Source organism: Lethenteron reissneri, chromosome 17, assembly GCF_015708825.2.
Source record: "Lethenteron reissneri isolate LAM-NWPU_2019-01 chromosome 17, ASM1570882v1, whole genome shotgun sequence".
Taxonomy (NCBI): Eukaryota; Metazoa; Chordata; class Hyperoartia; order Petromyzontiformes; family Petromyzontidae; genus Lethenteron; species Lethenteron reissneri.
Window position 1 is genome coordinate 8,153,666 of NC_083795.1, and position 24,627 is coordinate 8,178,292.

General features: G+C 42.7%; 1 protein-coding gene across 1 annotated transcript in view; it reads right to left on the reverse strand.

Annotated features, from left to right (window-relative positions):
* Positions 1-374: 374 nt before the first annotated feature.
* LOC133343424 (uncharacterized) overlaps positions 375-24,627 on the reverse strand; it is a 30,444-nt gene continuing 6,191 nt past the window's right edge. The window contains exons 3-7 of the mRNA XM_061553013.1: positions 23,873-23,973; positions 23,084-23,229; positions 19,147-19,375; positions 17,187-17,407; positions 375-1,143 (exon numbers count right to left, since the gene is read on the reverse strand). Of these exons, the coding sequence (XP_061408997.1) occupies positions 976-1,143; positions 17,187-17,407; positions 19,147-19,375; positions 23,084-23,229; positions 23,873-23,973 (865 nt within the window). The 3' untranslated portion in view covers positions 375-975. The remainder of the gene's footprint in view (positions 1,144-17,186; positions 17,408-19,146; positions 19,376-23,083; positions 23,230-23,872; positions 23,974-24,627) is intronic.

Below are 24,627 nucleotides of genomic sequence, written 5' to 3' on the forward strand. Positions count from 1 at the left end.
ACTAGCTCCTGCACGCTCCATCTCCGAGACAGACGCCCTTTCGGACGTGTTACACTTCTTGGATGCCACTCCGTCACTATTCTTGAACCTTCCTTCTCGAAAAGTGTCCTGCCGAAGCCCACTTACTTCTTAGAAAAATAAGAAATAAATGTATTTGCCCTGCTTAAGTTCTCAAATCCATGGGTTTCTTTTTTATATCTCAGTGTAACTCGAAGCATGCAAGCCTACATGTTTAAACAAATTACTATGCATTTAACGATTTCAAGGCATTCAATGAAATACATGGCAATGTTGTGTAAATATAAGTATGCAAATCTTTTACAAAGGAATTATGCTTCTGATTGCTTAACAAATCTAATATTGTAAGGCACACGGCAATTCAAATCAAGTTTATAGAGATCATTGAACCATACAAACCTTAAGTCAGAAGACCACAGAATGTTTACAAGAACAGATAATTCATGACGAAAAATTAAAAAGCATGCATTGACTTTAACTTTTAAAAGAATATATGAGCTTGTAATATAAATACACGTGAAGGATTAACAATGTAAAAATTTTATTTCAAAATCAATCACGAGTGCGCATTTAAACATGCGGGGCTGTTGGTTACGTTGATTATTTTTCAAAATGAAACCACTTATTGTGAGATGATATGAAATATTTATCACCAATTTATATTCCTATCCTAAGAGGTTGAGTTTTTTTTTATATACATTAGCCAAACAGCCCTCAAGCCAGTCTGATTAAATCTCCATCCTGTATTCCAGTCAAATGTCCTTGTGTGGTAAGTAAAAGACAAACATATTAATGTTGTGATGTTGCACCCTTTCATGTCCACTGACCTGGGGCTGATGAGATTTATGTTTCGATTAGTTAAAACACAAATCCCGTTAATTGATCGGCCGAGATGGCGGCACATCGCGGCGGTTAATGCGCCGAGGTTATGATTTTTTTTTTAACGCCGAATCAATCTCATATGCTCAGGATGATCCTGTCAATGTCATTGGCGGGGATTTTGGCGTCTGCGTCCTCCCCGCACACGCGGAAGACGATGTGGGCGTTGTAGGGAATGACGGCGGTGCCCGTGCTCGGCTGCCATCCCCAGCTCCTGCCGCCTCGCTCAAACATCCTCACGGTCACCTTCCACGCGGCGCAGACAAACCGCACACGCGCACGCGGGAACACACACGCACGCGCACACGCACATACACGCAAACACGTGAACAAGCGAATACGCACGCCGGCATGACGTGAATGTGAATGCGCGCACGCACGAATGTGACATGCACGCGCGCGCAACAAAATGTACACGCACGGGCGCACACACACACACGCACAGGTACACGCGCATGCACAAACGTACACACGTGTACACACACACGAACGCACACACGAACACAAATGAACACATGAACACAAGTGAATATAAACAGAATTGCTTAAAACCACACATGGATGCACATGTGCACACTCACCAACATGTATGCGTGAATGACTAAATTAATAGCAAAATCGTTCGCGTACACGCGTACGCACGCACGCACGCACGTACACGCACGCGCGTACACGCGCGCACGTACACACAAAGATCAAAGATCCCCCATGTAGCCTTAACAGACTGTAGGGGCAAGTGCTGTTAGCGAGCACCTATGAAGGCCGTGGAACGGTACACGAGGGGGTGGTTGGCCAGCACCACGCCCGACCGCCTTTGTCTCTCAAGTGGCGATGTTTACACACCGCACCAGGTACTCATTTGAGGCTGAGTCGACCTAGGGGAGGCCCGGGACCGGTTCAGATAATCGTCACTGGTGTTGGCACGTACACACACGCACGTACACACACGCACGTACACGCACGCACGTACACGCACGCGCGCACAATTCGAGGACCATCATGAGCCAGGCTCAGGCAAGATTACGCAACACTTCTACCTCCCTCGCAAGGATTCTACGAGGTGCACGGGACCATATTATATTTTACGCACTCGGTGGAACTGGTAAATTGGAATTTTTATGCTATGCAATTTCCTGCTGCTTGTATTGGAGTTTTGCAAAACTGGCATGTATGGCAATACATTCTGGCCCCTTTTGGTGTGTATGTATGTGTGCGAGGCTGTATTTGTGGTGAAATGATACCATTAATGAAAGCACTGCAACATTACATATTTCATATGGCTTGATAGCTATATAATGTAGTTTTCAGTAAGCAGCCATCCCAATTTATGTGGCTGAAAGATGTGAAAGCATTAAAAACGCAGTCCATTTTAAAAGATGCGGTTGGTTAGTTTACGGTTAGTTAACCTTGCCGCGGGGTAAGTTACCATAAGTTACAGGATAATAAATTGTTTTATTGGGCTAAATTTGAACTTATTTCTCCCTTATTCCCCCAGTTAACCTTGCAAAAACGTATTACGACACGACGGTCCGGTACGCATTCATCCGTTCCTCCACCTGTGCCGTTTGCCAATTTGCGCATCACTCAATTCTGCAAGCACAATAACCCGAGAGTTGGTTAACCAACCAGTGACGATTTAAGATCATGGCCTGTGAAGTGCTTCATACCCGATCACACTTTGGACTACATTCAAAGCGCACACCAAAACAAATAAAACCAGCACCCATTTACACTAACTTGAATAATTAGAGGGGTCTGTGCAGCTCACTTTAGGCGAGCAAAAAGATTTATACGACAAATTGAGAGCGGTGAGATGGGTTGTTTTTTTTCAAGGCAAGGCGACATTTTTGTCAAGGTTCATGTGGATAATAAAATACACCACACTGATATATTATACACCTGCAATTTGGAATTGTCTACCTTGTTTTCTTTCACATCAATGCTGCCTTTAACGGATACTTGACTGTCTCAAACAATGTATGCTCATCTCAGATGCCCCTCCAACAATGCTCCATTCATATCCTTTAGTTATTCACCGCTATTCTCCTCTCGTCATGTGGAAATAAGAAAATATACAAGGGTAGATCGAGCTCAAATATCCAGTCAAGGACATCATCGGATGCGGAAATGGACTTGTGTCACCATCCTGCCAGGAACCGAGTATCAGGGGCGACTGTTCACGATGCTTTCCATTGTGCGAAGTTCACCACATCTGTGATGGGGATCGTCCTGTAATAATCGCCTCTTGGGCATCAGATGTGATCCACATCGCCCGTGTGAAGTCTGCACGTGGTTTATGATCACCCACTGCCACTGGGATAGCGCAAAGCGAGGAGGTTTTGGCTGGAGGACTGCAATACCACTTTGCTATGGATTCCTTCAAGGCCCTATCCTTGGGTTATCTTCTTTTCTATATTGACTCTATCCTTGGTAAAGCCACATCCAATACATTTGAAAGTGACTGCAGTTGCATTTCTGTTTTCTAATTGTTACTGTCGTGACGAAAAAAGACTCACCCTGGGAAAAAAAACAAAGCAAAAATGTAAGATTGCAAGCCATTATTTCACACATGCATAAACACAAAAAGGCAATGTTACACATTGTTGCATTATAATTGCATTGATTTGGATGTACACATATACCGAATGAAATGCAATTTTATTTTAAATTGCAAAAAAATCTATCTTACATACACAAAAATATCTAGCACTCTTGCGCACAATGAAGAATTAGTTAAATAAAGGACAAGTTAAGACTCGCCGTGCCGACCAATGCTACTGTCACACCAACACAAAGTCTCATCGCATTGAATTGAAATCCAAATGGTCCTCATGGCGAACGCATGGTTCCTGGTGGGAAAAACATCTGCTGCTAAACATGCTTGACCGTGTACAATGCGACGGATTAATTGTAGGTAATCAAAACTCGAGTCAAATGCACACCACCACCCACATAATCCTAATTACTGCACATAAGGCAAATTAAATACATCAGTTCACCACTTTAGGGAATTTCACTTTTAATAACCGTTGAGTGTAATGAGTTCATTACAGCACATGTTGTTAATGTGAGATCAAGTCTGAACTCTGATCCTTCCACATTTCCCCCTTCTCCCAACCATTAATGCAATTATTTCTTACAGCTCTCTATATCCTTCACTGTTTTCCATGGGCCACACTGCCCGAAAACGCGCCTGTCTCTCGGGCAAGCAAATCTCTCCCACGCTTTGCGATCCCTTAGGTTCAGAGACAGCAGCAAGATGCTAATAGAAGCCCTGGGCAAAAGCACATCAGCCCTGAATTATTGAGCTACTAAACCGTAACCAATTTCAAGCCACAGGCAAAGGAGACAGACCCATAAAGTACTGAACATTATTAGAATGACAAGCCCCGTGACGATGTTGGTTTAAATAAATTAGAGTGAATTAATGTTGAATGTTCTCGGTAAACTGAGGGTGCTAGGGGCTAAATATGTGTTACTGTGACAACTGCGAAGCAGAACGATTCCGTTTCAAATGCAGGGCAGCCCAAGCAAGCCAGATCGCATCCAATCAGTACAATATGTTTTCCAACTCTGATTTCACATAGTTGCTTTAAAAAAAAAGGCTACTTTATTTATGAGGTTTTATTTTTTGATATTCAACGAACCATAATTTGAATAAAACTGTACAGAAATGTCCTGCTGCCACATGCCGGTGGTGGCAGGCAATTAGAAACATTTTGTCCAAAGTTGCAGATGGGAGAATATTGCAAGACTGTATTTTACACGTGGATTAGAGCGTTATTCGTGTTTTCCTATCCTATACCCAAAATAAGTACGGTGTATTGTACGGTGCAAACAGTGCAACGATACCGTCATGCATTATTCACAGCATTTTATTCTACTGTACCTAATTGTAATGCAACAACTGTTTTTTTTTTACCCAGTTGGTAACCAACATATTTATTATTTAGGTTCTAAGATTAATTTAGATGACCTGATACCGCACTGCTTGAGATGACTGGATTTCCAGACTGCAGAATTTGATGGTTCTAACCTTTCCCGTAGGCCACAATAAAAGACACCGCACGGAAGATGTCACCGCATTCATCAGCTGGTGAGGTCGCACCCTGTTCCTTTTATCTACCAAAAAATGAGCGTGCGTGAGGCAGAGCGCTTCCGCGCTTTGTTCACCGTCTCTATTAAATCTAACAATAACTTCATTAAGGATTTTCTGTTATTCAATTGCTGCAGCTGCCATCTATTTTCAAAGAGGAATTAATGGTGTTGTATATATTTTTTTTCAATCTAAAAAGCTCTCCCCCGGAATACATTACCATACTATTTACCAGTCCCCTATTTGTTGTCATTTGAGGGGGAGCTCAATTTAACCGTATCCCTCCGCTTTTATGTTTGTCACCTGTGAACCTCGCCTCAGCTTTACCGCAATTCAGTTTGCCAGAAGTCACCCTCTGCAGTAAATCACAGGCCAATCATTTTTCTGTGCAGAAACCGACTTTAAACACACAATTCTCTCCATTCACATCAAAGGCAAAACAATACGACGGTTTAAATTGGAAGAAGGAAAAAAAATATCACCTGCCCCCCCCCCCTTCCTCCACTCCTTCCAACCCCCCATCCCCCGTATATTTAATTTGTATTGATAAATGCACTGGCATGAGAAATGTACAATTGCGTTATTGTGCATGTGCATGACGGCACAGAAGTTAAGCTTCGTGTGCTAAATGATTCCCCAGGTGAAAATGTGATCAACCACATTTTCACAATCACCCCTTAAGTAGAGAATTGTGCGTGACCGTCATTTTGTCGACAGGCTTTTACTTAGCAACAGGCATCAAGGGTGACGAGGTGAATGCACAAACGAGGTGAATAACCTGCCTAATAACCGGTGCCATTATCTTCCTCGTAACACATCTGCGTCTGACAGCAAATACGTTCAGTTCAGCAAGAAAACGACCTATGAAGGTTTTGTTCACATCCGTTTAACTAACCGTACCACACAGATAATTAATGCACCTCCCACCTTGTATACAGATATAGTTTATATCATCTTCTTGGTTCTTTCGGTAAAGTCACGTAGAAGGGAAATAATAAAATTATAAAAATAAAACATAATAAAATCATTATCACGACGTTTCGGCCACAACGCAAGCAGCCGTCCTCAGGTGAAGAACAGGGGACCTGTCTTTCCGACAGACCTGTTCTTCACCTGAGGACGGCTGCTTGCGTTGTGGCCGAAACGTCGTGAGAATGATTTTATTATGTTTTATTTTTATAATTTTATTATTTCCCTTCTACGTGACTTTACCGAAAGAACCAAGAAGATGAATCCCTGCACGTCACGAAAGCTTTAAATCGAAATTTAGTTTACATCACTTTGTCTGTACTCCGACAGATTAAGGGTTCCCTACTCCCTATAAGTCATTGAGGTCGTTTGGCCATACTTCACTTCGCTGGTCAGTGCAAGATGGTAAAGGGTGTGGGGGGGGGGGAGTGTGCCCGCCCACGTTTAATTCGAATATCACTCACCACCGACGTTAGCCATGGCCGGGAATCAAACTCAGTTCACGGGACCCATAGCACAGTATGCAAACCACTGCGCCACCACTCCACTCAGCATATATGCGTACACCGCAATAATTCGGGTTTTTTTTCTTCCTTCCAGGGGCATATATTTTACCAAGCATTCAAGCCTGCAATGTGACACTACAATAAATAGGTCATTTAGAAAACTACAGTTTCGTCACGGGTGAGACACCACCTTGCAAACATCTCATGCCTAAAAATATCCTCTTAGATAAATGATCAGAGCGCTGAGAGCGATGCCTCAAAGAGACGCGATGAAGGAGATCCCCTGCAGCCGTCTCTAAGTGACACATTTGCATATAAATGATGTTTACCAGAGACCCAAGTGGAGCAATAGCATGAAATGCAAACTTCAAGAACTTCTCAATAAGGCAACTATCATTAATTCACCAGCTGAAAAGGTCAGTCGTGGCAGGTTACAATTTATCACTCATCGTTCCATTTAACGTTCAAGTTGTCTCCCAAGGGCTCATTATAGTGAGATGTGGTACTATCAATATGTGATGAAATGCTGATAGTTGAGTGACCAACAAGCACAATGGGCAGCGCGTTATTAGGTAAACTCACATCAGGTAACGTATCTGATTGCCCCAATAGATCACTGTATCCAAGCACAACAAACCACCTTTGAGCAACGCCATTATACGGCTCACTTTCTACACAGAGCGCGCGAGTTTGATCGGGGCATTTGTTATGGACAAGCGCTTTTCTTATTTATTGTACCCGGGAAAAGAAATAAATTAAGAGCTGAATTTGATGACGACGCGAAAAAAAATGCCCGTTGTTGTCTAACTTGTCTAAAGGAAGAAAAAAACCCAGTGTATAATGCCCGAGCATCACCTGCTATGACGTACGGATCGGAAACATGACCACCGACGAAGCGGATGGGACAAAAAACGTATACAAGTTGGTAGAGAAGCACGGAGAGACGCAGGCTTGGGACCGAAATAAAAACACAGGGATTAGGGAACATGGGCAGGTTGGTGGCAACACACTTGACCGTGGATTAAAGAAAATGGGCTTGTTAGAAAGGGAAGATGGCCAATGGGCGAGACTAACACCTGACCAGCAGCCAAAGGAGGGAACATGCCCCAGAGGATGACCACTGTGGAAATGGAAAAACAAAATCGGCTCTGTCACATCTACCAATGAGCTATACGGCTCAGTGAGCCTTACCTGGTGAAATAATAATGCGTGGCGGCGAGAGTCCTCTCGTCCTCTGGCTTCAGATGGCTGCCACCTATGGGTCAGATGATTGTCTGCAGTATTAAACAATTGGTAATTAAATATTTAATTTGTTTTCCCTAAACAGTGTAAAATTTAGGAAAAAATTTTCACGAACATTAATTGTCTCGCACAACGAGTCTGTGTGCAAAATGTCAGCTCGATTGGATCACGGGAAGTGGGTTAAAAACGACCGAAAGGTTTGCACGGTCGTAAGCAAGCAAGCAAGCACGCAAGCAAGCGAACTTAATATAAGTATAACCCGTAAAAACAAAGTTTTTCACTATAAATCCTTTATATGCATGGCAGCGAACTTAATATAAAGGATTTAAAAATATATTCGCCTGTGGAGGACGCGGGGATCAATCCCGCGACCTTTGGCATGGGAAGCGAGGGCGCTACCAACTGCGCTACTCCGCCACGGCCTGTGGAGGGGTTACGCTCTGGGCTCTTATACTGTGACGTTCAGCCAAAGCCATGAATGCGTTCTATTTGAATATATGTAAAATACTTTTTTTTTGCCTAAAAAGTGTAAAATTTTGGGAATTTTTTTTCACGAACATTAATTGTCTGGCACAACGAGTCTGTGTGGAAAATGTCAGCTCGATTGTATCACGGGAAGTGGGTTAAAAAACGACCGAAAGATTTGCACGGTCGTAAGCAAGCAAGCACGCAAGCAAGCAAGCGAACTTAATATAAAGGATTTCATAAAGGATTTAAAAATAGTTAATAGCTTAATAGGATTGCATCGCAGGATCGTGGGAGACGGTGGTGGCTTGGCGAGGCCTTCCTTCATCCAGCAGTAGATTAATTACGACTAATAATAATGAGGATGCTGCTCAGTAACAATCCGTGTGTGTGTGTGCGCTAACGGCGTCGTGGGTACCGCCATACCATACAATTTATTTATTTTCCTGTGACGAGTATTATTCTCATGTGTGGAGCAGTGGCAGTGCTGTTATCCCATTCCAGTATGAACTCAGCAAGCTGAGTTGGATCCCCAGCCGCAGCTAACAGTCCCTGGGCCTCCACGCCTTCGCCAATCCGCACTGACCAGCGTGGTGAAGTATGGCCAGTACAACCCTTCACAACTGATGCAGCTTCCAAGCAGCAGTGGATTTAGAGAGGGTTGCAAGTTTCGAATGTTTTGTTTTATTATTTTTGAAGAACTGATGCATTACCGGCATCGTTATATTTAACTTTGATCGCATTCATTTGTTGTCTGAACCCGCACTTAGCAGGGGTCGGATAACGGTAGAAATAATAACAATAGCTGAAGATGAAAAAAACCACCCAGACCTCACTATAGATTACTGTATTAGACTGTTCCCAGTGGTGAAGTGTTGAGAACTGCAGCATTAGCGGCTGTTAGATGGGCGGGAAATGTGATGGGTAGAGGGCAGGTAGGCAGTGGCGACAGACTGTCTCCTATTGACAGCTTGATGCTGTGCTCAAAGAATATGAGTTCCATTAAAACAGGAAGAGGGGAGACTTTCCTTCTTCATGGCTGGTCCTGCTGTCAACTCCAGTTTCATCCACCGCTCCTGATCTGCCATGTGCGGCAATGAACCCGTGTCAGTACAAGTGATTTTTTTTTGTTTTTTAATATATTAGGTTTTACCAGCTTAATAATGCAGTTAACAAAGCACTTTTGTCTTCCTCTACAAACATATTCCCACCCACTAATGGAATTTAATATTTATGCATTAATGACTTATTCATGGTGCAGCACTGTCTTTCATTTACTTAAGTCGCACTTCTCGTGCAGATATTTCCAAAACTCATTTTACTGAAAATGCCACCCAAGGATACCAACTGACAGCAAGCGCCGCTCTAATGACTTGCTGTGAGATATGGAATGAGGGGGGAAAAATAATTACTTTAAAATCCCTCCGTCCGTCGAAAGCACATGCGAAGCAGGTAAAGTGCACGTGGGCAATGTACATATATATCACTGTCGTAACGTAAAAAAAATCATGCTGCAGTTACCCTTTTCTTCGCAGCCCTTTGCTAATCCACTGCTGGATGAAGACATCCCACGCGGTGATCGATAGGGGATCATCGGGGTTGTTTGACCATATTTCACCGCACTGGTCAGTGCGATTTCGGTGAAATGGAGAAGACAATATCAATTCAGATGTGTCTTGCCACTGATGTCAGGGAATCGAACTCAGATGTCTGGGTTCATAGCACAGTGAACTAACCATCGTGCCACCACTCACCATCCCCCCCCTCCTACCCCCGTCCAAGCCAACCCTCGGTTACATTCACTTAACCACAAATGCACTAATTCTCAGACTTATTTACACCTTTTAAAAGTTACAATGTCAAATCAATTACAGATGCTGCATTAAGGTAGCGTTTGCAATGCATTTGAAATAAAATAAAATAAAAATACACCTGCATGATGGGCTCTAACCTTTTTCTGTAACAAATTACGAGATAATGGATTTTTTGTGCCAAGGAGGTGAGACATTTTCTTTCTTCCCGTATAATTTATTTTCCATGAACAGTTTCAACTATGCATGATTCTCTCTACTTTTTAAGTGCTGCCTCTCTAAATACTGCAATGTTTTATTAATCAGAATCCATAGAAGAGCAACAGGATAGCCAGTGCCTCTACATGCATGTACATTATTAGGGATTTGCAAAATCCCATTTCTTGTAATGGGTTGGGTTGCCTAATTTGGAAGGGCAGCCCAGGGAGACAATGGCTCCGTGCCTCTGTGATCAATAGGTCATTGCAAACACTTCTTAAGTAATCCCTTACAGGCACGGGCAGTGTATAAACCTGATCTTTCAGTAATGATTTTCTTCGAGGCAATTGAGTAACCACTTTCTGGAACAGCTCTGCCGAACTATCTAAGCCTCATCGAAACATCTTTCTCCCGCTTTAACTCCAACATGATCATCAAATACGTAGATTATTTTTTTTTGTGCAACACCGCATCCGCCGTATTGGGGTGTTGTTGTTGTTGTTGTGCATTATACACAACGGCACGGCAGAATCAGCAGCGAGCAACCTCGGAATCTCCGCTAAGTGAACGATCGTGCACTTAATTACTTCTCCATTAGCCCTGCGACTTGGGAGACCTGTGTCAGCTATCCGCTGCGTGCCTCGGAGGTAAACTACCTGTTAGTGATCTAAAAACATCTAAAAGGAAACAGCTCTCGGTGAGGCCGGGGTAGGCCAAACACCTCGAGGCACTTTGCAAAACAAAAAATGCCGAAAACAAAAAAAGCGGCTTTTTTTTTTTACAGGCGCAGTGATGCTTGTCTATTTGCACAAGCTGTGATGGGCAGATTCTAAACGATTAAGAGAATTTGCTAAACATCTGTACTACCGGTAGGTCAATAAATTTCCCAAAGAATTAAATAACCAAGTCGCTAGAGCATTTCCAACGGCTGCTCAGTGTTCACCGGGCTGGATCTGGTTTGGCGAGGTGCGTTATGAGGTTGATGACACAGGTTGGATACCGACCTGGGAAATTGAAAACCTGTGAAATCTTCTTGGTTCTTTCGGTAAAGTCACGTAAAAGGGAAGTAATAAAATAAAAAATAAAATTTGTATTATGTTTTATTTTTATTATTTTATTACTTCCCTTCTACGTGACTTTACCGAAAGAACCAAGAAGATGAATCCCTGCAGTCACGAAAGCTTTAAATCGAAATTTAACCTTTGAAATGTAATAGGTGTTGATTTGAAGCTTTCGTGACTGCCGGAATCCATGCTCGTTGTTTCTTTCGGTAAAGTCACGTGGGTAGAAAAAATTAAAGATCACGACGTTTCGATCGCAACACAAGCAAACAGCCGTCATCAGTTGTCCTCCTGCTGTGTTTGTTTCACACCTGATGACTGTTGCTTGTGTTGCGATCGAAACGTCGTGATCTTTTATTTACCGAAAGAACCAAAGAGTATGTAATAGGTGAACAAGAAAAATCATCCGCAGCGTTTAAGAAAAAACCCAGCCAAATTAATATTTTGACTATGTTGTACCTCAACAATGTTATACCAGTTAATCATTTGTTGCCAGGGGCATGGCTATTATGCCGGTTTGTTCATTATCACATGCAGATACGCTACATAATGCGGTGAACTGTGCAAAATTATAATGCTTTAAAAACACACACACACACAAGCTTGCTCTTTTCTTCCCGTCGCACCGGTAATTACCGGCAGAGAAAGCTTCCTTTCACACCTTCCGTGCTGTTCTTTACAGCGGTTTCTAATGGACAGATCGGAATAGAAAGCGCTGGGCATATAAAAGGAATTGGTGAGTATTGCACCGATAATTACAGCTGAAGATGAATAGAGTTGCACGTAACGCATGCAGCGGTGGCGCGGCTGTTCGTGCGATGCGCTGTAAACTCGGGCGACCCGAGTTCGACTCCTGGTCACGGCTGACATCAGGGCACTACACAACTGGCCCCTTTACCAACTAGCGCTGACCAGCAAGGTGAAGTATGGTAAAAAAAAAAACCGTTTAGAAGCCTTCATCCAGTAGTGGATTAACAAAGCGCTGGAAATTTTTGATTTTAAGCTTTCGTGACTGCAGGGATTTATATTCTTGGTTCTTTCAGTAAAGTCACGTAGAAGGGAAATAATAATAAAAAATGTTTTATAAAACGCTGTAAACCAACCACATTTAATCAAAGGAGATATTTTGGTGCTCGGCAACTTTTCCAGCAATTCCCTAAATCTGTGTATCATGTGAGTTAAATATTTTTTGCCTCTAAAAAAAATACTTTTTTAAGTAGCATCGTCCAGTTAAAATGGCAATATAAACGATATGGTGACTTTAAATATTGCCTTCAAAAAGCGTGTTGCTTATTTTACTCGAACTATATTCCTCTAACTATATTACAACCGTGTTTTCTGTTTCGTGTCAGGAGATAACAACATTTCCATCCGGCAGTGTCTACAGCTTAGCAGTGAATCATGTTGTAGAAGAGCCGACTGTGGATATCATCAGCACCATTTCGCACTGATAAATGGTCAAATAACCTCCATGCTCAAAACGACGTCGGGAGAGGTCTTCATCCAGAAGTGGATTAATTAAAAACTTACTTGAAATTAAAAGTGTGTCATTAACTAGAGGGTATTCCCAGATCAAAACACAAACCCGGAAACTGGTTTGCCTACATTACACGTGGTGATTGCCATTGCGTACATATTTGGAGTGAGTGTTGTGGTTGGCAGGATTGAAAGGGACCTCCAGGTCACCATTAGCCATGACCATGGTCAATCCACTGCTGGTTGAAGGCCTCCATTCACCACCAAGCAACTCAGTCATGTTTTGGTAGGTTGGCCCTTAAATTGACTACCTCACACTAAGCACAACTCAATTCATTTTAACATCCGATTGAAATTGAGATTTACGGTTGGGCTAAGTGTGCAATTGCCAAACTCCAGACCGGTTAATATGGAAAATAAGAATGTGACTGGTGACCCAGTCAAACTCTAGCACTTAGTAATATGACATCATGATATAAATATAATGTTGCTATACTTAGCACGTTTGGACTTCTTTTACATTCGAGAATGCAACTGACAATGCACGTTAGTTCTTAATTCATCACTCTGCTTCTAATGCGGACTGCATCTATTATGACGAATGTGGTATCACCACGCCTATGCCAGTCGCTGTGAGCAATGAGGTAAAAGATTGGTCGAAACACAAGCATCCTGGCCAAATGTGCCCTTGAGCATATCATAATTGTTCAAATTGGCAACGTACATGAACACTAAGTCTTCCCTGAAGGCACTTGCTTTGCGCTCCAGCAAACAAGGCCTTCGGTCATAACTCTCAGCCGACCTTTGCTCGATGCATACTCGCTGCATCTCTGCTGCTGCTGCTGCTCGCATTGTCAGGAAATCCCTTCTTGTGGCTGTCTGCACTTCTAGGATAACCCTCCAGCTGGTTCTCACCCAGGCTCAAGACTCTCCTCTCCTGCCTGTGACTATCCGTGTATGTAAGTTGGCTAGCCAAAAGCCGCTTTTCATGGAATGTCGTCCTTCACACTTTAACCACACCAGCATATCAGCTGACTGTTGGGCCTGTAGAAATCTACCCATTATTCCCTACTCTTAAGAGGCCCTCAGTGTGTGAACATATATTTATTATTTATCGATTTAAAGCTTTCGTGACTGCAGGGATTCATCTTCTTGGTTCTTTCGGTAAAGTCACGTAGAATGGAAATAATAACATAATAAAATAAAACATTATAAAATAATTCTCACGACGTTTCGGCCACAATGCAAGCAGCCGTCCTCAGGTGGAGAACAGGTCTGTCGAGGAGACAGAGTCTGAATTCAGACTCCCATTCTACGTGACTTTACCGAAAGAACCAAGAAGATATATTTATTATGTTTACAAAACAGAGGGAATATGTAAAATCGCAGATTTAGACTGAAAAACGGAAAGAGGAACATGTGGTTACACTATGTAACACAATTTTTGTTCCTGGGTAGTAAGTGTTATTTCGTAATTGTTCATGCCTAAAAAGTATAGCAAATGGCTCTTATTCCCCACAAACTTTGCTTTTGTGACCAGGACAGTGATATTTTGAAATGTACCTATTATCAATGAGAAAACGGGCGAATTTGTGTCTTTTCGTTTACATAAAGTCAGAAAAAACAACATGAATCAAAATTAACAATTAGTTATACTAAAGTAACACAGCGTTATGTATGAATGTTGAACTTCTTTCGCACCGTACGTAGCCAATCATGCTAATCGGAACATAAACGAATTAAATACATAATTCACACAGTTGATTAAATGTAATTATTACATCTGTGCCATGTTCACTTCCCTTTTGTTAATTACAGTAATGATATATTTTATAAGTTGAAACGTAATCATGAATTAACATGAACATCAAAACGTCTCACATTTTCCTGCACGGAAATAAAGAGTCAACTGGTAACACACGGTGTGGACAATAAATGACGTGTGTGATATTGCGTGTGACCAATTTACGCTGAACTCTTTTGCAATTAAAGCATTACAAACACAACGGACTGATCACGGTAAAGAATGGTAATGTGCATTGTAATTGCAAATATCTGGAATTGGTGGCATTGTGGTGAGTGCGCTACACTCTGAACCCGGTGACCTGAGTGTGATTCTCAGCCAGGGCTAACATCAGTGGCGAGTGATATCCGACCCAATTGTGGCCCTACCCCTGCTCCCCCCCCCCCTCCACCGACCCATCACCAACCCATAGCGACCAGCGTGGTGAAGTATAGTCAAACAACTCCTGTGGCCGACATAGCACGGGGAGGCCTTCATCTGGCAGTGGATTGACATATGGCTGGACATTATAATTATCATAAGTTACCAATAAATAGTACTGTAGTTAACAATAAATATAATGGGGAAACAAGTATTGCGTACGTTGTATGCTAATGTGTCGACATGAGTTTACCGTAAGATTGATAAATGTGGAATGAAATCTAAAGCACCGAATAAAATCCTCGCTATGTAACAAAACAACATCACGTATCCAAGCCTTAGACAAAACAAACCCAACAAGCTCTGTCACGGCTAATTAAAATTCTTCTTCTTAAAACACTGGGGACTTGAAAAATAACACACCGTGTTGTCGCCTTGCCTCCGCTGACATCCTGATGAAATATTTAATGGCATGATTGATGTGTACATTTACCAGTTTTGGACAAAGCTAAGAAACATTTAATTATTGTCAGATTAGAGTAATCGTTTTGTTGTTCAGTGGTTCTTCAAAGCAAAAAAAAAATGGTCTGCACCTGGCGAATGTGTATAGACGGAATGGTCTTTGGCATATAAAACGAGCCCCTCAAGTGGAAATGAACCAATCATTACTTACTTCTGGTGATAAAAAGTGCTGTAGAATTTAATTGCTAGTCAAATAGCAGGCCCGTGCGAGTGGACCCGGCAAGCGCTAATTAATCTGTACCGGGAATGAAAAGGCATTGGTTCTAAAAGACCTGGGACTAAAGAAACACAAAATTGCCAAAATCTGTTCTAAGCACAAGTGCCACTCTCCTCTTTCACATGGGAACCAAGTGCTATCTAGCCAGCTGGCCATGCAATCTGTCTGGGCATCACAGCTGTAGCAAAGAGGAGCTAATACATTTTTTTCCTACAATGTGCAGGCGGGGGGGGGGGGGGGACCACCCACAATGGCTTACCAATGTAACTATTGCGTTAGCTTTTAAAGAGCGCCGATACATTCAATATCAATTTACATGCGTGCATTTGAATCGTTAAGATCACACAGAAAAGAAGGCACAATTGGTTTGAAATTAATAAAATGTTAAGATTTTTGTTTAAAGTATTAACAATCTAACATCAAATTCGCAGATATGTTACCTGCATGGTGGGTGCAATCTCGCAGGCGTAAAGTATTTTACTTATTTATTACGTAAAAAAAAAGATAGCAACTGTGCACTTTTGAACCAGAGTGCAGAGATGTATACTTCAGAACGTGCACATGTAAACATGAATTAAAATTTACATACGCTAAAACAAGGAGATACATTATACCTCTCCATCTGACAAAGCAATTACACAGCCTCGTAATGAGCCACTGCTGCTCCCTACCGCCGGCAGACGATATCGCTTAAAGGCCTGCAGGTAATAATCATCGTTTTGTGATTTGTCACGGATGATGAGACTAAACAATTTGCAATTAGAGGACCAGGTTTATATGATAACATAGCAAGGACGGTTTAAAGACATCTCTGCACGTGCAGTTAATTTCATAATTAGGGGGTTTTGCACGCTGCAGTAGAAGATGATCGTTTATAATTGACTTGGTTGGAAAGCGAATAGCTTCACCAAACGTGCCTCGGTCTTGACCCAGGCCGAATTGCTGTACGGCGACACAGGGAGATTTTGTACACGGCGTGCAAACAACGTCACCGTCCGTCATCTTCGTCTGCGAAATAAGTCCAAGCGGCTATATATACACAGTCGCCAAGTAATTACGGTCACCGACATAACAAGAGATGTGCCCGTTTCTATGGCTTCTCAAAAGCTCAATGGGCTCTCACCTGGTGAAGGAAAGAACACTGTCTTGCATTGACAATCACTGGGGGTTAGACGAGAGGGGGATGAGAGGGGACATGAGAAGGGGGACGAGAAGGGGGACGAGAAGGGGGACGAGAGGGGGACGAGAGGGGGACGAGAGGGGACGAGAAGGGGGACATGAGAAGGGGGACATGAGAAGGGGGACATGAGAAGGGGGACATGAGAAGGGGGAAGACGGGGGACGAGAAGGGGGACGAGAGGGGACGAGAGGGGCGGACATGAGAAGGGGGCACGGAGGAGAGAGGGGACATAGGGGACGAGAGGGGGTGAGAAGGGGACGAGAAGGGGATGAGACGGGGACAAGAAAGGGACGCGATTGAGGAACGACGGGGTCCACACAGCACAGAGAACACCGACTCAAACCTACAGGGTTGCCTGGGTGCCGAGCGTTTCCGTCGTTACCTGCGGGGTGTAGCCGAGAATGGCCCACACGTAGCCCATGGTGGCATTCCTCTGGTGGGAGAACTCAAGCAGCTCCGTCTCCTTGCGGTCCAGGGCCACGCTGGGACAGCCGTTGTAATCCCCGAGCAGACGCATGCCTCCCTGAAGCTCCACTACGTCCCACGTGCCTATGCCACGCAGCGCGCTCTGACACTCCTTCAGCTGTTGGTACGAAAGGTGCCCTAAAAGAAACCATTGGGGTAAAAAATTAAAAAAAGAAATACCCAAAAATGTTTAATTCATCTGAAAAAATTGCCGGAAATCTGGCCTACATATTTAATTTCAGATGATCTGGAAATGTTTTTTTTTTTCGAATTGATCCGAAGGAGTGAGGTTACAGGAAATGATTTACAAATTGTAAATGTCGTGGGTTTACTCTCCAACACAACGGTGTACCTAAATAGTAACTAATTGGCATATTTTATTTACGTGACAACCCTTACTAATGGACTGTATCGAGTGGTGGTGGGTTAACGACACATATTTACGCAATTTAACCCATAAAAAAACCCTTAAGGAAGTTACGTCACTTCCACTATGTTACGACCGCACATTTGTTAATGTAAAATATCCAGAACAACAGAAAATCCAAAAACAGTCCTTAAAATTTAAAAAATCTGAATGTGAATCAAAAACTTATCTGTAATATATACACACAGGTCTATAGTTTGTATGTCACTTAAAATTACTTTCTAAAGCATATGTACATGCACGGCTCGTTTTTTTGTGAACCCACTGCTAGATGAGGGCCTCCCCCCCCCGCCCCCCCATTATGGGCTGTGTTAAATATTTTGATCATACTTCATCACGCACTGGTTGGTAACGGAGGGACGAGTGCTCGTGCCCACAACAACATCGACTGCACCCGCCTTTTGTGCATGGCGGTCACCCAGCCAAGCACTATCCAGGCTCAACATCTACTTGGTCTCCGAGATCTGATAAGATCAGAAGTAATCCGTTTCATTTGGCCTTCAGCTGAACGCAAATAAAACCCGTTATTTAATCAGTTTCTAAAGTATAGCGAGATGAGGGCCTCAAATCAGTCAATAATGGCAAAACATTAAAAAAAAGATAATTTAATTTGGAGAAATTCTGCTCCGAGGCTTAAAAATGTCTGTTTGCTTGACACGTGATGTACACTCTTGGCAAGGCTTATAATGGTGTGCCCCTGGTGTGGATAAGGAGGCCTTTTTAAGTGAATTCAGGAAGTAGTTCCGAGCTGTTATTTCCCGGGGCTATTCACCGACACAGTGTGATGCACTGTCATCTGCGGAGTTCTGAAATTGAATATTTTCTCTGCTCATGACTTGACGGCAAGACCACCATTGTATTCTTAGGTTTTTTTCTTCAAATCTAGATCCACCATTGTAATAGAATCGGTGAAATGAAATATAAAATAAAACATATTTGGCAAGGTCTGCACATTGATTGCCCTCCATGTATATTTGCACATTGAGGACAGTGTTACTGATTATTATTATTATTTTCGAACATGAGCAAGCAAATGTAGAATTTTTCAGATGACGTGTACAAAATTTGGAATCGCATTTAGAAACGGTTCTCAGGAAGCCCAATGCTGGCGGAAGGGCCTCCTCCTAGACAGTCCTTCCACAGATGGTAATTGGCCTACTCTTTCACACTGACTAGACCGCCTTGGATGAGGTCGGGGTTCCCACACTTTGCCCCACCACACGTGACCTACCGATTGTCTAACTGTGGTGTACACATTGACACTGTCAGGTGGACGTAGGTCGGGGGTAGGGGTGGTACTTAAGGAACCTGCCCCGTCGTTTCGACTGCCGCGTCAAAAGATGAAATCAGAGCGGCGACCTCTGGACTGCAGTGTGATATCATTACACCATGGCAGCATGGTCTATAACAACATAAACCTTTAACATGCCTTGATCTGTAGAAATCTCACCCGTTATCCAGTACGGTGTTATCGCATCAGTTAAACTTGTAAGGTATGAGTCCTGAAAACAGAGCATGACGCTGTCCACATCTTCCGGTCCAACAATGTCCTCGTTCTTCTGTAACTCAGCTTCTAACTGGCATTTGGGATTAATGAAGATAACCTTATGATGCATCTGCTTCTTCTTGATGCCCACGCCTTTCTCGACAAGGAAATTCCAAAGATTTTCTATTTTTTTCTGAAAAACAAAAAAAAAATGACCGTACTATTACATAACGCAAATCATTATTTTGTGTAACGTATGATATAATTTTGTGTCGAACTGGCACACTTATCTTAAAGAGTGCATCTTTGCCTATAACAACACCAGCATTTATTCAAGAAATCCTGACTGCTGATGAGACAAAACTCGTTCAGCGTTTGATTTCATTGAACCAAGGCTGCTGAAACTGTGCACTCCCAGAAGGCCTTGCGGTTGACGGGAAGCGTAAAAAATACATTCATTAATTTTACGTGTAGAGACAGATGTATGGATATATATTGTCTTCCCTTTCGTATTTAAATTTGTATTGAAACAAAACGAAGGCCCGTTACAGTACATCACAGGACTCGTTACAACCCGACCGTAGTTGTTTGCGTGGGATACTCCCAATGCAACTCCGAGTAGGTGTTTACAGTTGGGCCGTGTAGCTCTCCAATGTGTTTCCGTCATGTACCGTGTGTTGTTCGGGATGGTATCGGATATTCCATTCCACGTGCTGAGAGCTACAGAGTGACCGTGTGTTTTCCAAATATAGACTTACTCTTCAACACTCAACAGCACGTGGTCCGTGGGATTAGATAATATTCGACTGCCGTACTTTTTTAGCGTGAACATTAAATCACCATCTTCATCATCAGCGATGATCAGTCCGCTGCTGGATGAAGACCACTCTAATCTAATGTTATACTTATAGAGCGCCTTCACTCAAGACGCTTGACGTAGGTTGAAAAACGATGACATAATAGAATGATTTAGATGGCAGGGGCGTGCAAGGATTGATGAATGAGAACCCACGATAGGGGGTACTTGGTGATCACGAAAGGGTCGGGGAGGGATGGGAAGGAGAGGAGGGGCGAGGGGAGGGAAGAGGAAGAGATGGAGCATGAGACAAGAGGTACGCTTTAAGCCGTCGCCATCTTCCACAGTCCTGTCATTTCAAAATCAAAGTCACCCCTGCATGCGAGTAGTTGAAATTGTCACTCCATCTTCACGGCGAGTGTGAGCATTTCCTCTTGGCTGCCATTATGTTGTTATTCTGGACCATCGACAATCATCCCGTCGAGTTACGTGTCCCGCCATCGTCCACTTTCATTCCTTATCAGTCAAAATGAGATCTGTCTCGAACTTACCCATGTTCTCGAGAACATGTGTTCCTTTTTTTCTGTCTCCATGAGCAATTCCAATAATCCATCCCTCCATGCCAATAGGACATTACGTGTGCACATAGACGAAGCACAAAGCTAATGCTATATTTTTTTTCACGGAAAGTACAGCAGATGGGCTGCAACTATGGGTGACTTAAACCATTACCGACAAAGAAACGGTGCTGTATAAAGTCTACTCGCAGGTAACTGTTTTTGATTCAATGTGACATTGGGGGAGGCAGTGACGCAGTGGTTAGCTCTGAACCCGGCATCCCGAGTTCGATTCCCTGCCACGACAGACACTAATGACGAACGATACCTGAATCAGTCCACGACTCCACGTTTACCAACCAGCACTGATCAGCATGATGAAATACAGTCAAACAACCCCCATGTTTAACACAGCGTGGAGGGGCCTTCATCCCCCATAACAGATACAAGGCTGAATATTACTATTATTACTTTAATGATTATAAACAAACAGTATTACTTTAATGGTACATTTTTAAAACACAACTTAATTGTTTTACTGCAGACGAATGAAAATTCAGATGCCCTTTTAAACCACTGCAAAAGAACCAATCATCCGTGGCTGATTACCATTCAGCATTATTGTCCATTACATTTGAGGATATGAAGAAAATCGAAGCAACAATTAACCATGTAACATGCCGCGGCATTTCTTTTTAAAATGTATACATTTTTTTCCCAACAATACAACTTGAATAGAGTATCTGAAACATTAACAAATATGCCTGTCGTAGTAGACGGGGTATGAACTCTGAATCGTCCCGGTATAATTGTATTCATGCAGTGCACAAATAAAGGCCCTTGACACAAAGCACCATAGGCATTATATTATTATTTCTGCCGCCACACTCTCAAGTTGAACAGAGGTAATTCACAGCGCATCTTCATTTTCTGTTTAAACGTAATTGAAAAACGGAAAGGTCCTTGTATCCCATTGTACGTGTAGTGGGCCGCCGAAGAAAAGCTGGGACATTTTCCACCCTTTGTTCACACTATTACAAATACGTCCCTTTATAACCATGTTTTTCGGTCCGTAATCAGAGCCTTCATCTCTCTACCCTGCAAGCCACAGCTGTCTTTCTCCACTTAATATCAAGTTTGGAGACAGAAGAGAGATCCCTCTGTCCTTGCTTGCCGTAATTGGAGTACGCCGATAAGAAATAAACTACAGGATGCACGGTAAATGCACACTTTGAGTGAATGATGCCTTCAGCATTAATATGCTATCTTCATGCTGCCTCAAAATTATTTCCAAGATCTATTTCACATTCCTAAACTTAATGGATCCATAACTGTACAAACTATGTGCATCTTTCAGTTATTGTAAAATATGAGGGGGTTATTAAAAAATATGAAGTCCACGGTCATTATCGTGCTTAAAAGGCTCTTATTTATCGAGTGTAACCAAACCTCCAGAAATGCGAAAATTTCGAAATGACCCCTAATCAGGGAAATATTTGATGTCAGATTGTCTTTCGACAGTCACCAAAATGTTTGACTTTATCTCCAAGGCACTGAATGCAGGTCCTCATCGGTCTAATTTCACTTAAATCAAACTCTCATCATCCTGATAAGATCTCAATTGGTATCACTGCACGAAGAAAAGCACTTCCTACGAACGCAGAAATCCTATTTTTATCCATGAAGGAAATAAAGTAATGCGTAATTACGGGACCCAGAAAATAGGAAACAATAACGAAAGGCATTCACAAAGTGCAAACTCTGGATTATAATTTTTTTTTGCAATTTCAAGAAGGCAATATTTGGTGATTGTGTTGTGCAAATATGGACAAATAGACACGATGAGACTGGCTGTGGAGTTGACAGCAGCGGAGGGCAGAAGGAGTGGCGTGCGACTGAAGGTGAGATAAAATAATTAAAAAAAATAATAATAATAATTATCACGACGTTTCGGCCACAACGCAAGCAGCCGTCCTCAGGTGACAGACCTGCTTTTCACCTGAGGACGGCTGCTTGCGTTGTGGCCGAAACGTCGTGAGAATTATTTTATTATGTTTTATTTTTATTATTTTATTACTTCCCTTCTACGTGACTTTACCAAAAGAACCAAGAAGATGAATCCCTGCAGTCACGAAAGCTTTAAATCGAAATTTGAAGGTGAGATGTAAGGACGTGGTGGAGCGAGGTATGAGCACGGTAGCTGTGACAGGAAAAGAGTCGCAGTACAGAAGAAGAAGCACATGGAGAACGAAAATCCTAGTCACTAACTGCATGCGGCAACGGGACGTTTGGCTTAGAATCGCTGAAAAAGTTGCGCCCATATGTCCACTGCATTATGCGGTGCTTAGAATTCTTCGAGCCAGTAATAATCACAATCCGTGAGGCTTAGCTGAAAATAACGACGATGAAAAGGTTGGAGCTGACAAAAACGATTTCTGTAACCTTATACGAATGGCGTATGTATTTTTTTATGCAAACTACCATCAGTGGCCGGCTTAATATATGTACACAGACGTACGAGGGTCACAAGCACAAGTGAAATGTTTACCTTAATGTCGAGCAGGGGGTCTGGGTGCTGGACACTTCTTGAGAATTCCCCAGCCACCTCCCCCTTGTGCTTAACAAGCCAGTGCTTGCCATCTCGGCTCACCTCTCCCACCCAATTCTTCACGTCAATACAAAAGACTCCCTTTCCTGGCAAGAGACGGCAGGGCCGTTGATTACGCGACGATGCCGAAAGCCACATAGGGCAGCGAGCGCTGGCTTGTTCATTAAAGAGAGAAAAATGTGCACACACACATCCGCGATCGGACGAAGCCCTGCAAACTATTATTGCGATGCGGGAAACGACGCAGAGAAGATATGACATACCGGGAAGAAATAAATAAATACATATACACAGCATTCATCTATAACACGATGGCCTTAAAAAGAACAATGTGTAACAGGTGATGTTTTGGGCAATGTTTCTGTGCTACGAAGAGCCATTGCCCAATACGTGGCCTACAATATTTTTTTCCTTTCAAGGCAGTGCTATCAAGGAATGTGGTGAGTTTCCTTGTTAATTAGCACGGGTGGCTACGCACGGTGTGAAGGAAGTTCAACATACACACACATACACACACACCTACATGACTGTGCTTGTGCACCACTGCCTAAAAGAGCATCACCAAATGATTTGTCCTGCGTAGGTTTCCGCGGTTCTACTGTACAGCTCTCAATTCAGTCGTTGGAGAAGCTCGCATCACGAAACGTTGGACATTAGCGCCGAGCGATCCGAGGTGCAACCGATGAAAACAATCTGGAGAAACACGGTCGCCGTTGCCCTCAGACTGACCTGTGAGGACAACCAAACTGATTTCTTGCTTTACTTTTTGAAACCGGTCAGGGATTCGCAGACCACAGAAAATGCTGTCGTTTGTCATCTTGCAAACATTCCTAGTTGGGAGAAAAAGAAACGCCACACGTGTTGAGATGCTCACAATTACGGCATCGGGGCCACCGAAGCCTTGCACATGAATTTGAATTAAAAACAAAAAACGAGCAGCTGGTCTCAGCCCGGTCACGAATGACTGCACACAAAAAACACACACAATCGTGTTGAATTTGGCTAAATTCCGGTTTTGATATTTCAAATATCGGTTTGTTACGTGGCAAACATTACTCTCATGTGCAGAGTGGGTAGGAGAATGCTGCCCTCTATTGTGCTGATCAGAGGTCACTTGAAGGCAAGGCCGTGGCCATGGAGTCAACATTGGGGGGGACCAAATCTTCCAGGGTGTCTGGGGGTCTCAACCAAGAAAAATATCTAAATTTTAAAACTGATTTCCTGCCTAAAATATTTTAAAAATTCACTAACACATGGGATGGACTTTTTATTATTTTTTTACAATAATGTCTAATAGTGTATTGTATTACATTGCTCTGTTTTTACTTTTTTTACAATTTCTTGTTTCATTGTATGTAATGGCAGAGATTAGGCATTAATAAAGTCCAACCACAACCATATAAACAGAAATCTATGCATTGATTTATATGAAGGCCAGATATTGTGGCCAAGGTTTAGCAAATTGTTGTTTTCATTTATATAGC